The sequence below is a fragment of the Drosophila miranda genome, chromosome XR, assembly GCF_003369915.1.
Source record: "Drosophila miranda strain MSH22 chromosome XR, D.miranda_PacBio2.1, whole genome shotgun sequence".
Classification (NCBI taxonomy): Eukaryota; Metazoa; Arthropoda; class Insecta; order Diptera; family Drosophilidae; genus Drosophila; species Drosophila miranda.
Genome location: NC_046674.1, coordinates 8,329,392 through 8,351,475, shown reverse-complemented (window position 1 = coordinate 8,351,475; position 22,084 = coordinate 8,329,392). Strand labels below are relative to the sequence as shown.

The 22,084-nt window shown below is 45.0% G+C and overlaps 4 protein-coding genes and 3 non-coding genes across 8 annotated transcripts; 4 read left to right on the top strand and 3 right to left on the bottom strand.

Moving 5' to 3' along the window:
- Nucleotides 1-317: 317 nt before the first annotated feature.
- Nucleotides 318-1,309, bottom strand: LOC108153490 (eukaryotic translation initiation factor eIF1). Its single transcript, XM_017283531.2, has 3 exons — nucleotides 1,150-1,309; nucleotides 745-902; nucleotides 318-671 (listed from the first exon to the last, which is right to left on the bottom strand). Exons 1-3 carry the CDS (start codon nucleotides 1,175-1,177, stop codon nucleotides 525-527), a joined length of 333 nt encoding a protein of 110 aa, XP_017139020.1. The 5' UTR covers nucleotides 1,178-1,309; the 3' UTR covers nucleotides 318-524.
- A 730-nt stretch (nucleotides 1,310-2,039) lies between these two features.
- LOC108152636 (60S ribosomal protein L28) lies at nucleotides 2,040-3,983 on the top strand. The gene is made up of 4 exons (XM_017282118.2): nucleotides 2,040-2,117; nucleotides 3,105-3,204; nucleotides 3,384-3,626; nucleotides 3,816-3,983. The coding sequence occupies exons 2-4, from the start codon at nucleotides 3,112-3,114 to the stop codon at nucleotides 3,912-3,914; spliced, it is 435 nt and encodes a 144-aa protein (XP_017137607.1). The 5' UTR covers nucleotides 2,040-2,117; nucleotides 3,105-3,111; the 3' UTR covers nucleotides 3,915-3,983.
- On the top strand, nucleotides 2,537-2,611 carry LOC117186860. The gene has a single exon (XR_004471733.1). It is a non-coding gene; the product is annotated as a small nucleolar RNA CD11 (small nucleolar RNA).
- LOC117186859 lies at nucleotides 2,749-2,823 on the top strand. Its single transcript, XR_004471732.1, has one exon. It is a non-coding gene; the product is annotated as a small nucleolar RNA CD11 (small nucleolar RNA).
- Nucleotides 2,961-3,038, top strand: LOC117186861. The gene has a single exon (XR_004471734.1). It is a non-coding gene; the product is annotated as a small nucleolar RNA CD11 (small nucleolar RNA).
- A 718-nt stretch (nucleotides 3,984-4,701) lies between the features above and the next one.
- LOC108152634 (putative neutral sphingomyelinase) lies at nucleotides 4,702-6,513 on the bottom strand. Its single transcript, XM_017282113.2, has 2 exons — nucleotides 6,313-6,513; nucleotides 4,702-6,235 (listed from the first exon to the last, which is right to left on the bottom strand). The coding sequence occupies exons 1-2, from the start codon at nucleotides 6,351-6,353 to the stop codon at nucleotides 4,915-4,917; spliced, it is 1,362 nt and encodes a 453-aa protein (XP_017137602.1). The 5' UTR covers nucleotides 6,354-6,513; the 3' UTR covers nucleotides 4,702-4,914.
- Nucleotides 6,514-7,211: 698 nt separating this feature from the next.
- LOC108152635 lies at nucleotides 7,212-20,489 on the bottom strand. 2 transcript variants are annotated; one of them, XM_017282115.2, is made up of 5 exons: nucleotides 20,319-20,489; nucleotides 19,392-19,560; nucleotides 8,720-8,859; nucleotides 8,215-8,637; nucleotides 7,212-8,155 (listed from the first exon to the last, which is right to left on the bottom strand). In XM_017282115.2, exons 3-5 carry the CDS (start codon nucleotides 8,740-8,742, stop codon nucleotides 7,636-7,638), a joined length of 966 nt encoding a protein of 321 aa, XP_017137604.1. In that variant the 5' UTR covers nucleotides 8,743-8,859; nucleotides 19,392-19,560; nucleotides 20,319-20,489; the 3' UTR covers nucleotides 7,212-7,635. The 2 variants fall into 2 exon arrangements, with proteins under 2 accessions (XP_017137604.1, XP_017137605.1); XM_017282116.2 differs by having other exon boundaries at nucleotides 19,392-19,555.
- Between the last annotated feature and the right edge of the window lie 1,595 nt (nucleotides 20,490-22,084).

Sequence of the window (22,084 nt, the reverse complement as noted above, 5' to 3'; positions counted from 1 at the left end):
TATTTTTGTAGACTGGCAAAAACATATTAATATGTTTTTATTTTTGTGGCACATATAATCAACGGAACTACTTTTCTTATTTTGTAGCAAGATGACACCATTTTTCTGTTGTTTTACGTCTTCAAATCATACACCCGCGACTTTTAATTACACTTATCGATGTATAGGAATGGTTGCAAAAAATATCGCTATTGCTCTGCGATAAACGCCGCTTGTATTCGGAAATGATACAAATCTATCCGTCTTGCTTTCTGGCATGAAAGCACCATTTTTATTAAACTAAAAGACCTGCCCCTGAAATATAAAGCAATTTCAGATAATGTCCCATTGTACTATGCAACCTCCGTTGTTTATTTAAATTGAACATTTAATTTATTTATAACATCTTTCTCAATTAATGGTCTATTGCTTCTGTTTCTGTTAATGTTCTATCAAGATTGTTTTTAGATAATTTGAACGAAGAAGAACTTCTGCAAGTTGAATGTAGCTTAAGAATGAAATATTTGTTGTTCCTTGGCATCCGCTTAAAAGCCGTGCACCTTCAGCTGATCTGGTTTGGCTAATCCAACCTTAGTCAACCATTGACAGATGTTTTCACGTTGATCGCCCTGCAGCTGCAGAACTTCACCATACTCCGGATGCTCGATCACAGTTCCATTGCAGGCAAATTCCTGCGAATGCGAAATTAAATCAATTACTTACATGGCTTTCTCAGGAATGTTTATTTATAACCGGGGCACTTACCTTTTTACAGGAGCGGACTATTTTCTTCAAGTCATACTCCGCGGACAGGCCCTGGACAGTGGTTAGCGTCTTGCGACCGTTCCTCTGCTGGATTCTTATATGCACAAGCCCGTCTTGAATATCATCATCATTGCCCTTGATTGCATCAGCAAAGGGGTCTGCAAAAAACAAAAAACACCATATGCCCTTAGCATCTCATTGGAATTTCTGTAATTGTAATCACACCCTCTCGCAGCGTGCTGTTGTGCCCTTAAAATCGCCTGCGTGCATTTACGTATGTATGCGTGTTTGCGTGTGAGGCCGATGACTAGACCACGAGCAGCCATTTTTATGTACATGTGTAAATGAGCGCTGCGAATGGAAACTGTGTGTGCTGGTTGTGTGCTGGAAGTTCCGTCTATTTACCTCGAGTGTTTAAATTCTGGATGGACATACGACAATAAAAATAAACCACAGCCTAAACAAAAACTTTTTGAAGTGATCTCTTAATGTAAAATTTAAGATTTTACGGAGTGATTTTTCGGAAATGTGTTTGTAGGGATGTTATTGATAGAGAGTGTGACCGCGTATTTATCGTTGAAATATACCGTCCGAACCTCAGAAATATACCAAAATATACCGTCTCATTACTCATCAAATATACCGTAACTATACTGACGAATTCAAGTTCTATTATACATATTCCTCAATTATGATATTCTGTCGAGTATTCCCAGCTATATAGAGCATTTAGCCATGCCCACATAATTTTATACGATTGATGAATCAATTTTCTACTTGATTGGCTTAATTTAAATAATTGCCTTTATTTCGATAAACCGTTGAAAATGAAATTTAACAGATTGATGAAATTGACAAAATATACCATTATATACCGTAAATATACCGTCGGTTCAATTTTTACCTAAAAAAATACCGAAAAGTATTAAAAATATCAGAAACGGGCACCCTGGTTTGTAGGGATGATATTGCTATACAGTGTGACCGCGGATTTATCGTTAAAATATACCATCCGACCCTCAGAAATATACCGAAATATACCTCTCATTTTATTTGTTTTTGTGACAATATATATTTTCTACACAGAGTTGCGCCGGTGAGCTGGTCTCGCACTACATATCCACAGTATATTTACATAAATTTAAATTATAGGGCCACTTGTCACTTTATTAACGAACGTGAAAACGTTTTAAAGTATTTTCAAAAATATTCGACACTTATCGAATGTTTTTGTTTCGCGGCTGCCAACTTGTCCAACTATCGTTGTACAGAATAGATGCCCAAAATGCAACCCTGCTGGCTTAATCGCAGCCAACTTTGCTCTGTGTCGTGGCTGCCATATTTCTTTCCTGCTTGTCTTTCAACGAGAAAAGGTGGGCATTTTGCGTTTTGTCTTGATTTGGTTAAGTTATAGCTTCTATAGCATTGTGAATAGCATGTAGCTGTGAAATATTTTTTTTTGTGACATGGGTGTACCACGTGTTTTACTCCAAATGGCAGCTATCTCGAAATATTTCGGAGGTAAATTTGGTATTACCCACACGTGTGTAGCGCGCTGATTTTTTTACCCGAAATGTGTAAAAAGAGTTGCTGACTTCATCATGGCTGTCGGGGAACCCATGCCGGGACTACTTTTTTGTTTCCCATTAAAAGAACTATACGTTTATAAAGTGTTTTCTGTCTTTATTCAAGTCTAACATCGAATTTCTTTCTCTTTCACGCTGGGTGGGTCCGGACGATATGATGTTGATACATACACAAGGTGAGAGCACATGTTATAGTCGCAAGGGAGTCTCAATTCCATGATGAATGATTTAGCAGAAGAGTTCTTGAAGACTATATTCATCACCCAATCCTGAAATTATTCATTTAAAATTCCCCCTACTTTTTATCAATTGAACAGATTTTAAACTTCTTTTCTCTTTTCTTTCATGATCGCGTGTTCTGGTTTGATGTCGACCTCCTAATAAAGGTAAGCATTTTCCTCCAGTTGGGTGCCTTGCGTATCCCTTTCGTGATGAATGATTTAACAGAAGAGTTCTTGAAGACTATATTCATCACCCAATTCTGAAATGATTCGTTCATTGTACCTATGTTTTAGCCATGGCATAGATTTAATAATGTATTTTTCTTCTCTTTCATAATGTTTCCGTTTGGATTTTTGTCTGGTCTCATTCTCAATAAAGGTAAGCATAGTTCCTTGATTTGAGTGCTGTAGTAATCATACCATGATGAATGATTTAGCAGAAGAGTTCTTGAAGACTATATTCATCACCCAATCCTGATCACTCAATAAGCATGAAAGCTATAGAAACTTTTGAAAACTCTTCTAATCGAAATATCTTTCATTCTACTTGCAGACTTGAGATGGCAACCTCTTCGCACCTCAATTGGTTGATTATTCGCAACAACAACGCCTTCTTGTTGAAGAAGCGCGATGTTAACAAACCCTTCAGCACAGTAAGTGGTGTCCCCCCGCTCAATAGTATCCGATTTGTTCTATGATGTTTCCAACTTACAAACTTTCACAATGATATTTGAATACAACTTGATAGTAACCTTAATCTGATAAAGTTGGCTTCACCATTGAATGCTTCCGTGTATATGACATGTATTAATGGTTTATTGTACTTTTCCAGGAGCCAAACAACTTGGCCTCTGTGAGCTCGTACCGCTACAGCGGCATCGTGCACAAGAAGACCCTTGGCGTCGTTCCTACTGCCGATAAGAAGGGCTTCACCGCCGTGCTGAAGAAGGGAAAATATGCTCAGCGTCCCGCGAAGAACACGGTGCGTGTCGACTTCAAGGCTGGTCCCCGACGCTCCCTGAAAAAGCTGAAGAACCTGTTGATCGGCTCCAAGTACCGCAAGGATCTGACGCAGGTAATTTCTGAAATAATTTAGCAATCCCACTGAATTATCCCTGATATGATGATCCTTATTTTAATGCTACATACCAAGATCGCAGAATGATCGTGTTGAAAAAATTGTCTGAAGCTCTTTTAGCACCTTATTTGTAGATAATTTTATGGCTCGATTTTAAATTCGGTTTTCTATACTTCCCAATTTCAGGCTGCTCTTCGCCGCGCCTCCGCCGTTCTGCGTTCCCAGAAGCCCCTTCCCACCAAGGGAAAGAAGGCCGAACTTACCAAGGGAAAGAAGCCCGAATAAAGTGTACCATATGGGATCATGCGGAGCTGTTTTCTACTCGAGAATAAAGAAAAGATGTTTAAAACTTAATTGTAATTTGCTTATTAATATTTTCGTTTTGCAAGGCGGCTTCGTCGTACGCCTCTAGTGTTCCCATTGAGCAGATTTTAAGCTCAATTTGTGGTGGAAGTGGATGTGTGTAACACCCAGAAGGAAGTGTTCCGACCTCCTTGATTAGCATAGACATGTCTGTCTGTCCGTCTTGTTTGACGCTTAGTTCTCAGAGGCTATAAGAACTGGAGCAACCAAGTTTTGTATCCAGGCTCCAGTGAAAGCACACTGCTGCAAGTGTATTCTGTATAGAATGAATCTGACGAATCTAGATCAGATCGGATCATTATAGTCAGAAGGAACCAATGTATGCGCTTATTCTGTCCCTCACCCTCGCTGTTTCTCCCTCTCTCTCACACACAACTCGTTCAGTGTGCGTGATCTGGCGAAAAAGAGCGAGAGAGCAAGCTGGTGTTGATGTGAGAATAGAAAAAAAGAGACAGATGTAAAAAAAATAAAGAAAAATGGAAATAGGGCAAACCTATAAACATATAAATTTCGCGAACGGTTCGACCGAGTTTAATGAATTTTTGTTGGTAAAAAATCAATTTGTCTTTTTTTGTGAAAAGCAAATCATAAGCTCACATTTAACATACTGAGTACCGGGTATAAAGTAGAGCCGCGGCTCATAATGATTCCGCTCTATATAGCCTTCGAATTGAAAAGCCCCAAGTATTTGAAGTAATTTTTCGATTTATTATTTGTAACAGCGCGAAGATGGCTGTTAAAATGAAAAAGACCATTTTATTGCATTGAAATAGTACAGAATGTTTACAGATCAGATTGAGGCAGATTCGTCAATAAATTAAGATTAAATCAAAGACAATACCAATATTTATATACGACAATATAAAATGTTTTTAAATGCTTATTGAGCCGTTATACTTAATTACCGCCACATATGCGGACTTTAATAGAAATATTCATATTTCTGGGCATGATGCAACATGACCTCCATGGACTTTTTTCCCTGCAGCACGCCATTCCGCTCCATATAGTTCCATATGGAAGCCATGAAAACGCAGAACATGATGACTCCGAAGACTATAAACTTGAGCAGCAAGAAAATGGTACGCATTCCCCCCGGGGCCGTGAACTCGACCAGCAGAACGAGTAGGACAAAGAGGAAGGTGGCTGCGCTGTAGTAGAGTATCCGATCGGTGTTCAATTGCAGCAGGGAAGCATCACAAAGGGCCAGGGCTTCTTGGAGAGCAGCGGTTCTGGCCGCAGGCAAAGGCTGGATGGAAGAGCAGCTTATATCTTGACCCCTTACAGAACTGCCATTACAATTGGCACGAGAATCGTCAGCCGTTGGGAGAGCTGCTTCCGCAGGTCCATCTCCTCCTCCTTGCTCACGGGATGGACATGTTTCTTCTACCACTTCGCAGTTTACGTCAATCGTGGCCACTCCTGCTCCGTCGCCGGCTGCTCCAGGATCTGTCGGTGTTCGAGATAGTTTCAACTTTGCCAATACAGCTTCGTGATCCGAGAAGCTAAACTTTTGACCAGGCACACGGTCTGGAAAGGGTAGAGTATAGTCGACAATCTCCGCGTTTATATTGTCCCCTCCGCGGACAAATATGTGGTCTATGCGAATGCCACGTGGATTCCTGGACAGTGCCCTCGCCGAAGTGTACGAATTGTGGTCGCATTCATTTGTGCGAAAGGTGTCCGATGCGCAGCTGTCCAACATTTTAGAGGTGTACAACAGCACTTTATACGATATGTCTTGTGGTTGGGCATTCAAATCTCCGGCCAAAATCTGAAGCACCGAGTTTCCTCGAGTCGCCTCGATAAACTGAGCGGTATCAAAGGCTTGGATAACCCGGTGAGTCTTGTATTCATCATTGTCATTGTCATACTCGGCATGCAGATGCGCGTTATAGAGGTGCACCATCTGGTCGCCAATTAAGATGCGGCACAGACCGACACCCTTGCCGCCAAACCAATCCGCGTGCTGAATGCGATGGAAGTAGCCATTCACGGACCAGGCGTGAAACAGAGTGCCCAGGATGGGATATTTGGAAAGTACCAAGAGCCCTGCGCCCATTACGCCACTGTGGAAGTAATGGGAATAGGGCAGAACACTGGACGTCTTCTCTTGCAATTGCTCGCTGTCCTGCTGGGCCCACACTTCCTGAAGAGACACGATATCATACTTTCCGCTACTCAGTTCTTTGCAAATGGCCTCGAGACGCGGCCCTCTATTACTTGACACATATGGTATGCCCCTGCAATTGTTATTTAGAGATTTAATTAGATTTGAGCCAGTGCTTCACCTGTCACGTCCATAAAGAGTAGCACTCACCAAATGTTCAGGGTTAAAATGTTCAGCTCCAGCAGCAGCATCTTGTTTAGTCTTATATGGCAGCGCTCTTCGTTGCCATGCTTACGAATAACTCATTCACAGGTCTACACCTGTGACGATATTGACGATAAGATTAAATGTTTTTTTGTATTGTTGACGATGGATGTTGTTGTGTTTGTTGAACGAATAAGTTATCCTTAACCCACTTAAGCCACCTTTAAAAAATCCCTATGCAGGGTAACAACTTGAGTTAGGCCGCGAAAAATAATACTCTTTGAAGGTCCCCTCGTAGATTCCTATTTCCTTTCGAAAAAAAATACCAATTGATACTGTATATAGATGCGTATGGTTTGTGCCTGAACTGCGTTGTAATACTTCAAGCTTTATAATTTTTGTCGGACCCCGCAATGGGTTAATTGTTCATGTTTATACATGTTCGAAAATTACATTCTACGATTATGATGTGCGGCTTAGCTGGCTAGGACTTTCAGCCCTGAGCGTATAATTTAATCTGATAAAAAGTACAATTTCCTAAAAGATTTGCAACTTTTAAGTACTCCCTTGTATTGGGATTGTGTATAACAGAAGGTGTAATTAAAAAAGGTCAACAAAAATGGACACTAAATTAATTTTGTTACACTGTAACTTCACGGTAAGTACACATTTTGCTACATATCAACTACATATTGATGTAATTATCAACAGAGACACCTGCAAAGAAAATGTGTATGAATTTAAATTTAAATTTGAATTTCTCCGTGGGCGATTTAACGATTTGCATTTTTTCTTTGCTTATTTTATCGACTATTTATGGGCCGATCTGGACGTGTCATGTCTTTTCGTGTTTAGGAGAGTCAAACATTGGCACCCGAAAAAAGGATATCCCATACAACTTATTGTATTATGTATTTTATTATTCGTATTATTTATTTGTCATGTGTTATAAGCATTTGCAGTTACAGTTGATTAGCCGAACGAGCGGTAAACCTTCTCAAATATGGCAGATTACAATACTCTCGTGTATCCTCTCGTTTTCTTTCAATATCTCTCTTATAACATACAAACTAGCAAGCAACTTGCAGCAGGTACGTTGAGGGGCCTTGTTAATAACCGTTTAGAACTAGTACATAGTCTTACAATTAGTTAAGATATAAGTTGTTTATATGTTTCTATTAATATGTGCCTACACGAGGAAGTTTTCAAGGCAGATTCGGTTCGTATTTCCGAATTCGTCATGGCGCAAGCACTTCCTAATTAAATAATGTAACTGCCAGAAAAAAAAGAAGCTCTGATTCGATATTTGACATTAGTTTGCTCCTTCCCTCAGTAGCGCTGGCTCTCACGATCTGAGTACTTGCCGCTCAGCTTGCTAACCGAGTACCGATCCGAATAGGCATCGTATTTGTCCGCCTTGTAGTTGATCTCCTGGGGTGTGTAGCCGATGTTCTTCTGCCAGTGACGGGTCCAGTACAGATCCTCGTTACGCACCTGCGACGGAGTCCTGGCATCGCGGCACACATACACACAGTAGATCATGCAGCCAATCAGCGTGAGGAAGCCGAATATCAGGAACACAATGCCCAGTATCCACACGTACAGCGGCTCGTAGAACTGCACCACGATGACGAAGCCCAGAGTGACCAGGATCAGGCCCAAGTTCAGCAGCAGCATCAGACAGCAGACGCCCTTTACATTCGGGCAGAATGGGTTCGGAGCGGACATGGTCTCGATCTTGGCGCCCCTTTTGGTGGTAGACCGAGCGCTCCGTCCCGTCTTGGCAGTGCTGGCCACCGAATAGACACTACGCGGGGGTCCACGCGAAACTGGACGCTGGCTATATCGACTGTAAGTGATATAAGTTAGAAACGTTTGAAGAGCGTTGAAGGACATTTAAGAGCTCACCTGATCTCCGATGGCGCCTTGTAAGCAGCACTGGTCACATAGATATCGCTGCCCCCATCCCCGCCATGATCATAGCTAAGGGCTGAAGGTGCTCGTGGCGGCTGGCGCGTGGGCGGTGGTCCGCTGAGAGAGCGTGGTCCTCCATTATCCGGGGAGCTGGAGAGGCCCATCTGACTGTGGCTGTAGCTGTGCTGCAGGTGCTGGTGATGTCCGTTCGCGGAGCGCTTCTTTCGCGACGAGTTGTACTGGGACTGTGGCGAGATGCGCTCGTGAGTGAGTGTGTACTCGGAGTAGGTGCGCTCGGAGGGAGCGCGATGAGAGTGCGACTCCTCGCCGTCTGTGGAGTAGCCGCGATTCGAGTGGACGTACGGAGGGTCAGGTGTGAGGCGGCCGTGAGTGGCCACATAATGGCTGCCCTTCAATCTGTAATTGGATTGCAAATGTTATCTCAAATTGGTGGCTAAGTGGACGGGGATCCACGCTGGGACCCATCCTCGCAACTTACTTCTTCACTTGTCTCTCGTGCATTTTCCTCTGATGGTTCCACTACCTTCTTTCTGCTCTGGATGCTGGGGTGCTCTCCTCTACTGGGGCGCTGCGTTTTATCGACTGCTAATGGTCTTGACTAGCAATTCTCGGAGCTGCCTGGAAAGAAGCAAACAGAGAACAGACACGTGGCAATTAGCATTTGTCAGGCTACCAAAGAAATTGTTTAACAGTTTTCAACTTTTAATTAAAAGTTTAATTTTTCGTTTTCATATGGCTGCAATGTACAGTGAACCAGCAGTACGTACTGTGTGAGCAACAGACCATTTGGTGTAACCTGGGGAAAGTTTTTGCGTTTCCAGTGAGTTTTTTGTGCATCAAAGTTGTTCCATTTAATATAAACTATTGCGGTCCAGTATGGAATGTGTTTATGATACGTTCTGTCCCGAAAGCGGGTGGGGTGGGTGTGTGGTCGTCAGTTATCCCAGAGGCAAAGGACGGCAAACAAATTAGCATTTCGATAAGCCTGAAGTCTCGTCCCCACTATAACTGCAGAGCAATGCCCCCCTTCCCCCTTCAGGAATGTGGTCCCATCCCTGCCTTGCATAATTTATATCAATTTATGATGTTACTGTTGCGGCGCACCCATCCCAATGATTGGCGCTGCAGTTCGTTGCACTTTTCTCAGTCCCGTTAAGCTTTCAAAAGCCACTCAAAAAGTGGCAGAAATATGTTCGTTCTTTCAAGTTCAGGGCATGGAAATTGAAGTTGCCCCTGCTCCTCAGTGTCGCCTCGCTGCTCGTTGCTCGTGGCTCGTCCTTCGCCTGCAATTTGTCACTTGGTCACGTAGCTCTTGGTTTTGGGTGCGACATTCTGTTGCAAGGTGACAGGTGATATGCGGGAGACGCGTGCAGCGGCAACGGCAGAGGCACTGTGTTCTGTGGGTTGGGGGGGAAAACTGGTTCTTTTGCTCCCTTGAATTTCTGATTGCATGCACACTCACAGAAAGTATTTACATACATATGTACATACGTGTGCATTGTGGCTCTACTCATAGCCACTACATACAATATATCAATCAACGTGTAATTATAATTCTGAAAAAAATAGTTCCTATCTCGACGAACTTCCACAAAACTCTTGGCGGAAGGCCATCTGGAGTCTTCCTTGCCGGCAAGGACCTTCATTGACGCCCCACTCCGGCTGTTTCTGGCTGATGATAAAATTGAGTTATTGCCTCGATTAGGCCAATTAAAGGGTGTCGTTATCTATCGCATCGTTGTGGGCCTGGCACTGCCCTTCCCATCGCCCTCTCCATGGCCCTCTCCATAGTCGCCCCGACTAGCCTTCCTATTATGTATTCCAACTGAGGCCAATTTCTGAGTGCATTTACATTTGTGGCTAGCCGGCGGTCAATCGCGATACAATTGTCAGTTGGGATCTGGATCTGTGGATCTGGGGAGGTCTACAGTAAAACTTTCAAGTTCAATGCGGTGATTTTAGTGCCTGGGGAGTACAGAAACACACAAACACACACACACATTTATGGTGTGGGCGGTAACGTCATCAAATGAAAAATCGAACTGGAGGCCGAGATGGAGGCCAAGAATGAGAGACAGGCGACCCTTTCCTGCCTGTGTCTGTGTGGTCCCAGTGGTTGCCTTCGCCTTCGTCTTCGCCTCCATCTCCATCACCGTCCCACCATCGTTTGGGGTTTCTATCACTTGGCGGCCATCAAAGCCTTTCCGTTTGCAACTCCCATGCGTCGGATTTTTACATGCTTCGCTCTACTCCGCTCCGCTCCGCTCCGCTCCGCTCCGCTCCACTTCGCTACGGTCGGACAGCGGCTCCATGCCACACCACTGCTCCGCACATTGATTTGTTTATGCGGTTTTTGGGGTTTGTTTTGTTAGGCTTGCCTTAAAGCCTTTTCCTTTTGCGGCAAATGGAATGCGAATGCCATTAAAATGTGTTTGCTCTCGTATTTACCTTGGCGCAGCAGCACCACCAGCAGCACCAGCAAGACCCTAACATTTAACGCCACATAAACAGCATTATAAACCAAGAAAGCATCCAGAACCAAACGAAGGGTAAAGTGGATCATTTTAGGGCTACTTCATATACAAAAATGCCTATACATACGTATATGCCACATCATACATAGTCGTATAAATCTTGTATATGGGCTCATCAATATGGGGGGGGGCCGAGCCTCGTAAAGCTGTTTTTCTCGTCCAGGTTACATGAAATTTGCATTTTGTCGCTGGACCGTTAAAAAGTGTGGCGCCCCCCGTTCATTGTCTTTGATGGAGGATTTCACAACTTTCGCTGCTTCCGCTGATGCAGCGGCAACAATGGGCCAAGAGCGGAAGTCGTTGCCAACGAAACGAGAAGTTAATTTGTGGCAATTCGTGTTACACAAAGTGAGAAAACAAGACACCGCGATCGGCCGCAGCAATGCACTCCATCATTGTGGTCAAGTGTCATAAAAGTTGGACGACTTGAACTTGCCATTGAGGCCGTTGTTGTGGTCTTGGTCAGCGGCATGGCATGTAAATTTCATTGCCATGCACCAGGCACCGGGCACCACCATGAAATTTTTCGGGGCGCGGTTTAGAAAGTTTTCCCCAGATGCACATCTACAAAATATACGAGTACGAGTATGCATGCGTCCCACCAAACTGGGGCAAGAACTGCAGGCCACCACCAGCCTGTGCCTGGGACACAATCTGTAGCACTCAGCCGCAAAAGCAGCGCCTTTCACAAGCGAACCGACGTACCGATGGGTGGGGGCTCTCAGACGGACCGAAATTGCAAGTTGCAGGCTCTCGATCCGTGGTATCCCAATAAATATCGCCACAGTGGCCGGCAGTGGCCCCCAGAAGTCGCTAGAATAAATAATAAAAGACTATGTATTGTCATTTGCATTCTCCGAGCCGTATGCCGGGAGTCTTGAGATATGCATTGTACAATTACCATTCAAATGGATTCCTTTGTGCTCCCCTAATATTCATAAATCAGCCATTGTTTGAGCTGTAGAAAACCTTCCACTAGGATTATCGTACCCGTTGCCCGCCCAGCCTATTGATCTTTTCGCTTTTTATTGCTTTCAGGGCTTCCAGGGCATTTCTATTATGATTTTCGTTTCTAATTAGCAGATGTTATGGCCAAAGAAATTTATACGAGCATTTACTTTAAACTGTTATGGGTACAGGAAAATCTAAGGCACACGGAATTCCGTGGCCCTGCATTAATTGCTATCGGCTGTTATCTCATCTCTGGCTTGATTTAATGACTTCTGCTGCATGTTTTCGAAAATCAGCATAAAATTTGATTGCATTGTTAAAACCCAAAGCGCTTAATGTCGATTCGGCTCTGGTTGCTGCTCTCAAGCGGCGAGGCGACTATTAAACTGGGGGCCAGTGGCAGCCGCAGCCTCAGTCTCAGCCTCAGTCTCAGTCTCAGCCCCAGTCTCAGCCTCAGCAACCGCTAATTCTGTGCTGCGTCGCGCTGCTTTGCGCTGCTTGGCGCTGCTTGGCGCTGCTTTGCTCTGCTTTGCTCTGCACTGCGATGTGCGAGGCTGCGTGGTTTGGCCGGGTCCCCGATCTTAGACGTTAAGTAGCCGTAGCTGCCGAGCGTTAATCGCTTTTAATTGCTAAATTACGCGCTGCATGGGCAACATTGTCCAGAGTGGACAGAACCAGTGCCGGGTCTGAGGCCTGGAGATGGAGTCATGGATTGGATGCGACTGTTAACACGCCGCAGACTGCGACTGGGCAACACTAATGCGTGTAATTAGCCGCAAAAAAAGCGGCAAGACCACTTAACTGATTTATTAAAACGTTTTTCCATTAAATTTTTAACCCTGCAGGCTATTAAAAACACTAACTCTTCCACGCACACACACACACACACACACAGAGAGAGAGAGAGACACACCGCAGACGTAAAGAGGCCGCAAAGAGGAGTCCACGTCGACGTCTGGGTCGGGGTCTGGCTCTGGCTCTGGGTCTGGGTATGGGGCTCCGAATGGAGGCATTCCGAAAAGGGCGCGCAGACTTGAAAAATGAGCAGCGTTTAAAATTATTCTGTTCTCGCATCGCAACTGTGGGGCAAATCCAGAACAATACAGGCCCATAAATCTATGGACGTACGAGTATAAGGTCTGTACTTGTACTAGTTTAAGGAGTCATAAAAGAGAAAGGAAAGGATTGCCTAAAATAAAGGTTTGGCCACTGTGCCTCTTGTGGCACTTTCAAGCTCTCAAGCTGCCTTTCCTCATGTTAATCTATGGCTTTCCAGGCCAAATCCCACTCCCACTCCCACTCCCAGTCCCCGGCCCAGCTCCACCAACACCAACACCACCAAGAAGTTGGCCGAAAAATTCAAATGGGCGGTCAGTTGGCAAAACATTTTGACAACGTCAATGGCCATGCAGAAACCCATCCGAAAACCTAAGACCCAAAACTTTCTAGCCATAAATGCCCGCTCACGTCGCAGTGGTCGAAGGAGCAGCAGAAGCAGCAAGGGAATGAAATTAATTATGGCCAAGTGCGGGGCTCACATCGGTCGATGAAAGTGCGATAAAGATGCCATATTTCTTTTATTAAATTTTCAGCCATTTATTGCTAGACTGTTTGATGTTGGCCCCGGACAAGTAAGCCGTTAAAATCAATGGCCCAGTCGAAAAGAATCGGACACAAAGAAGGTCACATTTGTGTGGCCAAACAATAAACAATATACATACGTATATTAAATCTCACCACTCTTTCGGAGAAAGTTCACTTAACGGCCTAAGCTGGGGCGCCCGTACGTAATGCTTTCAATTTTTTTTGTCTTCCCCCCCTTTTTCATTTTATTTTTCGCAAACTCACTTTAAACAACAACAACAACAAATTGTGCACAACAATTTGGTGTTTTTTTTATTTTGTTTTTTTGACCGTGTCGTGTCCCCTGGCCCCCCTCCGGTTCTGTCTACCCGTACAATTGTGGCAACTTGCAAATGAAGTCTGCTCCGCCAACTGCTGTTATCCAGAGATCCACGGGACGGCAGCGCAATCGCCAAAGCCAAAGCCAAAGCCAAAGCCATCAAAGCGATGAGGTACATGAGTGAGGTGTGTTGGGAAGGTCCCTTTTTTGACTACGTCACGTTTGCAACATCAATTTCAATCAACCTGACCCTGTCTAAGACCCCTCCATGCACCCATGCCCACAAACCCACATCTAGCAGTCTTACAGCTGTTTTTTTTTTCGAATGCGAATGAATGCCAACTGCCAAGTGCCAAGTGCCAAGTGTAGGCCGGATTTCACATCAAACGCAACAGTTGTCTCTCTGCGTAATCTCTATGACTGGCGCTGTCTTTCCTTGGATCCCAGGCTTTGGAGCTGAGCCGAACCACTTAGAGGCAGCAAGAGCAGGGCAGAGCAGAGACAGGCAGAGCTGAATCTTTGAAGAATTACCGAAAAGCAAAGCTCTTTTAGTGCTCTAGAATCTGCACAAAAGCTGTTCTATTGAAATAGAATTTATGTGGAAGTTGATTGCCATTTGAAAGTCTAGTTTTATGGATATGTGAAGGCTATTCTTCCGCTGAATTGGCACTTCATTAACACACTTTTCCAATGCGGATATGTGGGCGCCCGCTGCTGCCCCTTATGGGTTAATTGTGTGGCGGTGTCGCCTGCCTCCATTGGGTCTGTCGCCCTTCCGGTGCCGCACGCCAAATGGGTTTCGAGCGAAGTCTTTACCAACGGGGTGCTATACATTAGAGACACAATGCTCGTATAATGGATCTGTTTAGACAGACACAAGCCATCTATGTATGCATGCTGTCCCTGCCCCAGCCCCAGCTACTGCCTCTGTTGCTGCTGCTGTTTGTGGCGCATTAAGTTGCTCTCTAAGCAGAACCGATACAGATCGTCAGGTGTTTCCACTTATTCAGTAACTTCAATTGTAACTGTAAGTACTCGAACTCGTGGCAAGGCAAGGCAAGGCGAGGCGAGGCGAGGCAAGGCGCTGCTGGTTCTTAGTGCCGCGTTCTCGAGTCCGTGTGGATTCGTATCTGTGGCGCACGGTCTAAATGGCACCCGAAACAATGCGCATAATAAATATTCTGTGAGCCGTGGAGTGGGTTAGTGCTGGGGCTGGAGCTGCGGCTGGAGCTGGAGCTCTGGGGTTAAACCTGTTCGCAGTCAGCGGCGGTGGCGGCGGCATATTTATGGGGCAGACAGACTGCGGCTGTGGCTGCCACGGGAAGGGATACTTTGCAACATAAATACCGTTACAACTTTTGTTTTTCTGCCTCTGCCTCTGCCTCCGTTTCTGGGTTTCTTTTCTTTTTTTCGGCCATGGCCCGAGCCGCACTAGCGGTGCCTTGGGTTTATGTTTATTTCGGTTTCATTAATAGTTCAAATAACTGCACAAGTGGCTCGTGGAGCCATCAAATGCAGCCAGCCCCACTTAGAGAGCGACTATCTATACGACCCCATAAAGTTAAAGTCTGCGGTTGTAATCTATTGATCTGGAGATCAAATAACCAACAAACAAAGCAACGAACAACCACACGTTCGAGTATTTCTTTGCATTCATTTCGATTGCACAACTGGCCAACAAAACGTGTTGACAATATCCGTAAGTACACTTGCCCACTAGGCAGCAAAAAAAAAACTAGCAAAAAGCCAATAGCAAATAGCAAACAGCAAAAGAAAAATGCAAACCTTAAATATCAAATAATAAGCCAATTCCCATTCCCATTCCCAGTCTTAGTCCCCAGCAATCGACACATGAGTCGCATACATATGTACGAGTATATGCATGCAGACCAGATCATGGCTCTCCACATCCACATCCACATCCCCCATTAACATCCCGGGGTCCATTCGATGGAGCCTGGGCCAGCTTCCACCGATAGACAGAGACTGGCGGCTGCGTTGCGTTTCGATTCGTTTCCCACGCTAGGCGGCTGCAGCTGCTCCGATCGGATCTGATCCGATCCGATCCGATCTGACGACGATGCCGAGAATGCCCAGTCGCGGTGCCTGATACCAGTATTCTAATGCGCCGGGGACACGGATAGAGATTAATTAATATTGCAACTAGTTAGGCGGCAGAGGGGGGTTTCTTGCTTACTTTGGCACTTCATTGTTTCAAGGAAGGAAATTCCAATACAATTCCAATCTTTTATAATACACTCGTATTCGACTTCCCCCCCAGCTTGTGGCTCGATGACATCTCCAAGTAAAATTGGATTCATGTGAATTGTTGATGACTCGTCGCTGAAGAAGATCTCGCCATCCATAAAAACTACACACGTACAAATGTACAAACGTATTTATGTTGAACCTAACGAATGTCCGCTAAAAATCAAACACAATCTTGAGAGTTTTTTGGCTTTTGTTTGTCGGTCGTAGTTTTTCGTAGTTTTTGTTTTCTGCCTTCAAGGTCTTGCGGCGGCGGCGGCCAGAGCAGACAGCGATTTATGAGAGGGGTGTTGCCTTTTATAATTTGCCAAAGTTATTATTGTTGTTATAGCCCCCTGATGATTGTATAATATTTGCCTTTTGCCCGGCATACATATATAATTTCGTGGCTGGTAACGTGGAAGATCTCTGTGGGCGTAGACTCTGGCTCCGGCTCCGGCTCCGGGGGGGAAAATACTTTAATGTCAAGTGTGGCTCACAGAATATCAGTGGCTGTGTGGCATTGTTACGGCTTAAGGCACTCGAGAAGCCAAAAACTGTGTGTTTTCAACAAGTTTTGTTTTTTTCCAGATTGCTTTTCTGTTTTCGGGCACATTCCATCAAATGCTGTTCATTCAATTAGATGTTGAAACAGAGGACGTTGCCATAACTCTGGCATAAGACCTGGCTACCGTTCCTCTGTTCCTCTGTTCCCTGTCCTCTGTCCTCTGCCCTCTCCCGTTTTGCTCTTGGGGGCTGGGGGTGGCTCCATTGAATTATGATTTGAGCAATAAAGAGCTTGTGTGCATACATATATAGTATGAAGAGTCTTGCTTATTGTTTGCTTATTTCTAATTGTTTCCTCTGCTGGAGCAGCAGAAATCGAAATACAGAAATCTGTTTGGGTTATTTATAAGATTTCGTTACGGTCTTTGTTTTTCTTTATGGGGGGCATGGGCTACATGTCTGAGTAAACATGCATCTGCGAATAGAGCTCAACTTAAGTCTGGCAAAAATACCAGCATCGTTGGGGGAAAAAGCCACTTTTGTGGACCACTCAAAGAGCCAAATCCTTTTTTACATGTATAATTGTTTAATTATTTACATTTCCCTTGGATATTGTTCTGTTGATTCAAATCTTTAGAGGCCTGAATATCCTCAACGAATTTCGACTCTTTGCTCATGTTTTTTGCAATCATTTGCAAAACCTGTTTTACTGATCACTGATTCAATAAGCATTCAGCTTAGCATCGATCTGCGGTTCGATCCAATGATTTATATAGCCCGGACTGCATGCCATGGAATGTCAGAGATTTTTTTGTACATATAATTTGCACGCAATGAGTGTGCAATGCAACCGACACGAGGCATTAATTACATATGATGATGTCATCACCATCATCATCATCATCGTCGTTGAAGATTTCAATTGGAGGCAGACTCTGGCACTGGCACTGACAGCCAGACAGCCAGACAGCCAGAGCACCCTCTCAAATGTCAAATGAAAGTTGCAGCAAATCTAATATCTAACATCCAACATATGGCATGGTATGGCATGGTATGGTATGGTGATGATAATCATACATACGAGTATGTACAGCATGTAATCTCGGTTGGCTTCTTTCTTGTTTGATTTCTGCTGTCTGTCTGTCGGATTCAGATTCACACGCAAACAAAACTCAGGAAGATTGCACAAGCCCCCGGGCTGAAGACTGCACAGGGAATTATTTAACTCAATATAACTTTATATAACCGACTCTTGCCAGTGTTGATTAGCACTGATTGATTTGTGTTTTTTGATGGTCGTTGAGCATTTGCATACACACTCGGCCACGTATCATTTTAGTTGCTGTGGGCTGGCTGCGAGCCAAACGATTGCCTCTTTTCGATGGGGCCAACACGCATACGCATCTTGTACAGCTGCAAATTGGCTGTTTAAAAACGGAAAAACGGAAAAAAACGAAAAAAAATGAAGAAAACCTGTCTTCGATTAACCGCAATGGCAACAGGAGTATTGCATAACTTTCGCTGCATCTCGTGAATCATGGTCATGCCCCATACTACGGGTAAGCTATTGCAAAAAGTCGTACATCGGCACATCTGCGAGTATATGTACCTACATACAGATATCTCTAATTGTTACCGCACTCGAAACAATCCCGAATACAACAACAACGAGTACAACATTAGAGTTGACCCGAAAAGACACAAAAAATTATCATTATTATCAAAAGATTGTCATCAGGCAGAAGTAAAAATAAAATTAAATAAAGAAAAACAGAGAGGGACACTTGGCCCCTGGCGTTGGTTTTGAATTTCTAGATGTTGCTGTTGCCGTTGCCGTTGCCGTTGCCCGTCTCTGTGCAACTTTTATTGGATGGTAAGCGTGCTAAGCATGGCTGGCTCTTAACCATAAACATGGCCAGCGGCTAAGACACGAACAAAATAATACTAGTCGTCACAACGGCAGAGCGGAGGAAAATAACCAAACCAGCAGCAACAGCAACAGCAAGTTCTGTTATGCACAGTGGGTCCCGGCCCTTACTATGGGGCCCCTAACCATGGGAGCTGCGCTGCAGCCGGAGATAAACTATTTGGAAAATGCTTTCCATTGTGCAGGCGTCTAGCATATGATAATATCTTCTGCTCGATTTGTTAGGTAAGGGCTTACATCAAACTATGTATTTGCTTGGATTTTCCTTTTGTCATTCAAAGCAAAAGAGAAAGCAGTAGATTATATGGCTGTTTCCATGTCTGAAGCTATTAAATTTCACTTATTGATCTATTTGGTATTGGCATTTTGACAGGTCCAGCTACAGCTCCAGCTTCAGCGGTTTATAAGGCGATCCGTGAGATTGCAGCTGCCAGCAAATGACCAAAAAATATGAATGGTATACCCTTACGGGGGGTATCATAGCTCTGAGATAGATCTGAGGCAGAGATGCTTCCGCATCTGTGAACCCATCTTACTATCAGCTGCATCAGAACTGGGTATCTGCCATAAAAATGTTGGACTTGCCAGGGTCGGATCCATCTCAGGTTGATCCTTTAATGCGATAGCATCTGCTTCTCTGATGAATGACATAATCGCAGGCCCAGGGAGAGCCAGTGAGAGCCAGGGGCTAACAAACTGGGCCATAAACAAAGAGTGAATCGTGCCCATGCTCGTATAAGGCGAATCTCCGACTGGCCAACGGTGGCTGACTCTTTCAGGGTCAACGGGTGCGTAATCAATGGAGTCGCCCACGCGATGACAGTTCAGGTAGTTCAATGTATTGCGGAAATCAGCCAAGAAGCAACGGACTGGACTGGACTGGAGTGGAGTGGAGGAAGCCCAAAGACGCTCAAAATGCAATTCAGTTTAGGCCAAAAACAAATTGATGGCAAATAAACAAGTTAAGGTATACGAACGTACTCTCTCGCAGTCGCACACACATGTACACCCCCCAATATATATATGTATGTATGTGTACGTATATATTTCTCTACAAAAAAAACAAAAAAAACTGGCTTACCTTCTCTCCTCATTGTTATACAGTTCGACTGGAGTTGTTGTTGCTGCTGGTGCTGCTGTCGCTGCTGTTGCTATTGTTTCGCTTATTTATTGTTAACGCTTTTTGCCAGCCACAGCGACAGGTTGTTAGTGTGCCCCTGCTGCCGCTGAACACATTTCATTACACTTCACTTGAAAACAAAAACACAAAACCGTGTTGCACCGAGCACAGAGGCCAAAAAGCAGAGAGCACAGAAAAATGTCGAGACATATATTAAAATAAATATAGATATAAATATGGGCGATGACGTCGTCTCTATCTATGCAAATGCGTTGGTGTGTGCGGCAGTGCGGCAGTGCGGAGTGCGGCAGTGCGAGTGTGTGGGCCAAAAACCTTTACTGGTTCTGGCCAAAATGCCAGCCAACACGTTGGTGGTACCTACATACTCGCACACACAGAGGAGGTGTATGATATAATCGCTGCCATGAATGAATGAATGAAAGGCGTTGCAGCTTCTCGCACAGGCATTTCGGACCGGGGGCCCAACACAATGGCCAAGACTTGGCCAGACCCAGACCCGCCATGGACTTCGGAACTCGTCTAACCAAACTCAAACTCTAAAATCTTCTCGGGCCAAACTCTTTCTGGGACTGGAGCTGGGGCTGGGACTGGGGCTGGCGGCAGCACAGCAAATTGCAGCGCCATAATGAAATCGCCCATAATCTTGGCTAAGGCTAATAATAGCAGCAGGTTTTGGAGCTGGCCAACAGACACTCGCACACACACACACACACACACAGAGACACACTCGCCCAACACACACACACACACAGAGACAAGCAGCCACAGAGTTAGCCAAATGGTGAACAAATTTGGGTATAACTCTGTTTGTTCTTTTGCCCTCGGACCGGGGCTACACTTCACGCAACAAATTCAAATGACACTCACGTAATATGCTAAAAATAGTGGAATTTATTGCGCGATTTTCGTGTGTACAACTCAGCGGCTGTATGGTCGGGCAGCTTACCGATCGGACAGATCGGTTCTCCAATGCACACCGAAGTCGTAGGCCGTGGTCGAAGCAAACGCGACGCGATCTCAGCTTGAACTGATCTTCGGAGCACCTCGCGCACCTGTGACGACTGGTCTGGAGCCCGAGTGGAGTGGAGCTTTGGGTAGAACCGGTTCCTCTCTTCTGCTTACTCTCTCACTGGCCCATCGCTCTCGCTCTGTACCGTGGGGGCTCTGTTCTCTCCTTGTCTTTCTTTCTTTCTGTGTGGGGGCCCCGACCGGTGCCGGTCTCCACCATCTGCACTTTGCACTTTCGGGATCTGCATTTTGTTGTCAAACTGCAAAAACTGCATTTAATAACCGTTAACCGAAAGTTCTGCAACACGTGCAACGCCACTCCGTCCACAAGCATCGGGGGGCGGGCCGCAACGGGGGGAGGCTTACTACATTAGGCTTCATGGCCTGTCAGCCTCCACCACTTTGGGCCCCAGCTGCCGCACGTGACGGCTGCAATGACTGCTGCTGGTTAGCTCTCTAACGGGGGGTCAAGAGTCCTGGAGTGGGGGGACTAATTTTGCATCATGTCATTAGGAAGAGTGGCATCGATAATGGGGCCAGACAGAGTCCATGGTCCAACTAATGCCCTCGGATGGGGGCAGCTTCCGAGGTTTGAGGTCTGAGCACTCTCAGCGTTTATGGGTACATTCAAAAAATGCACTCATGTAAATAAAAGTTGGGATGCAAATCAGTTCGCGGCTTGCCCCCTTTCAAAGAAAAAGGCTTAAATAACATGGCGAACTTTGCATTTCCTGTTGGCCAGTCCAGTTTGCTTTTCGTGCAGTATTTAAATGCAGCAAAAATGCTGCCATAAAAATATGCATAACCGGAATCTGAATTGCTCTTTTCGTGTGTGTGGGGGGGGTGTGTGGGGGATGTTACTTCAATGTCAACTGCGGGACGGGCGCAAAAAAGAGGCAAACAATTTTGTGTGGGTCGAAAAATGCATAGAGAAGCGACAGCGACAGCGGCAGTGAAAGGCGGCCAGGGCTTGCAGCTGGTCTCTTGTCTTTCCAGCCCTCGCAGACGTGTTCGCTCTTGGTATTTTTTATTGTCTTCAGTTTGTCACTCTTCTCGTTTTGGTATTTTTCTTGGAAGTCCCGTTACTTCTTGCTCACAGCTTACGGGTACACATCAGTTGCAGCATGGAGACGATGTCCCGATGTCCCGACGTCCTGATGTCCTGACGTCTGGATGTTTGTTCTTTGGCAATGCAAGTCGTAAAAAGTTTTGCTTCAGCTATGCGTCCTCGTCGCTGCCATAAAAGTTGCATAAAACTGCACAGATTTTGCCAGTGTTGTGTGTCGTGAAAAAGTTTAGGATTTCTCTTAAATATAACACGCACAGACATGTCTCAAAGGATCGCTTTAACATGACGCTCGCCTTAAAACCTTAACCTTAAAACGCGAGTCATTTGTACGTCATATGCAGTAAACGGGCTGGCAACAAAAGCCGGAGCTGTGAAACTGCGGAACTGTGGGCGGAACTTGGCATGTGTCAGGATTTAATTTAGATAAAAGCTTTTTCCACACTTTCACGGTGCCACTTACGGAGCCGTGACGATGGCAGGAACCGACCAGGCGGCAGACCTTTGACGTGCACCAGATACCAGATACCAGATACCAGATCGTAGCGGTGCCTCAAAT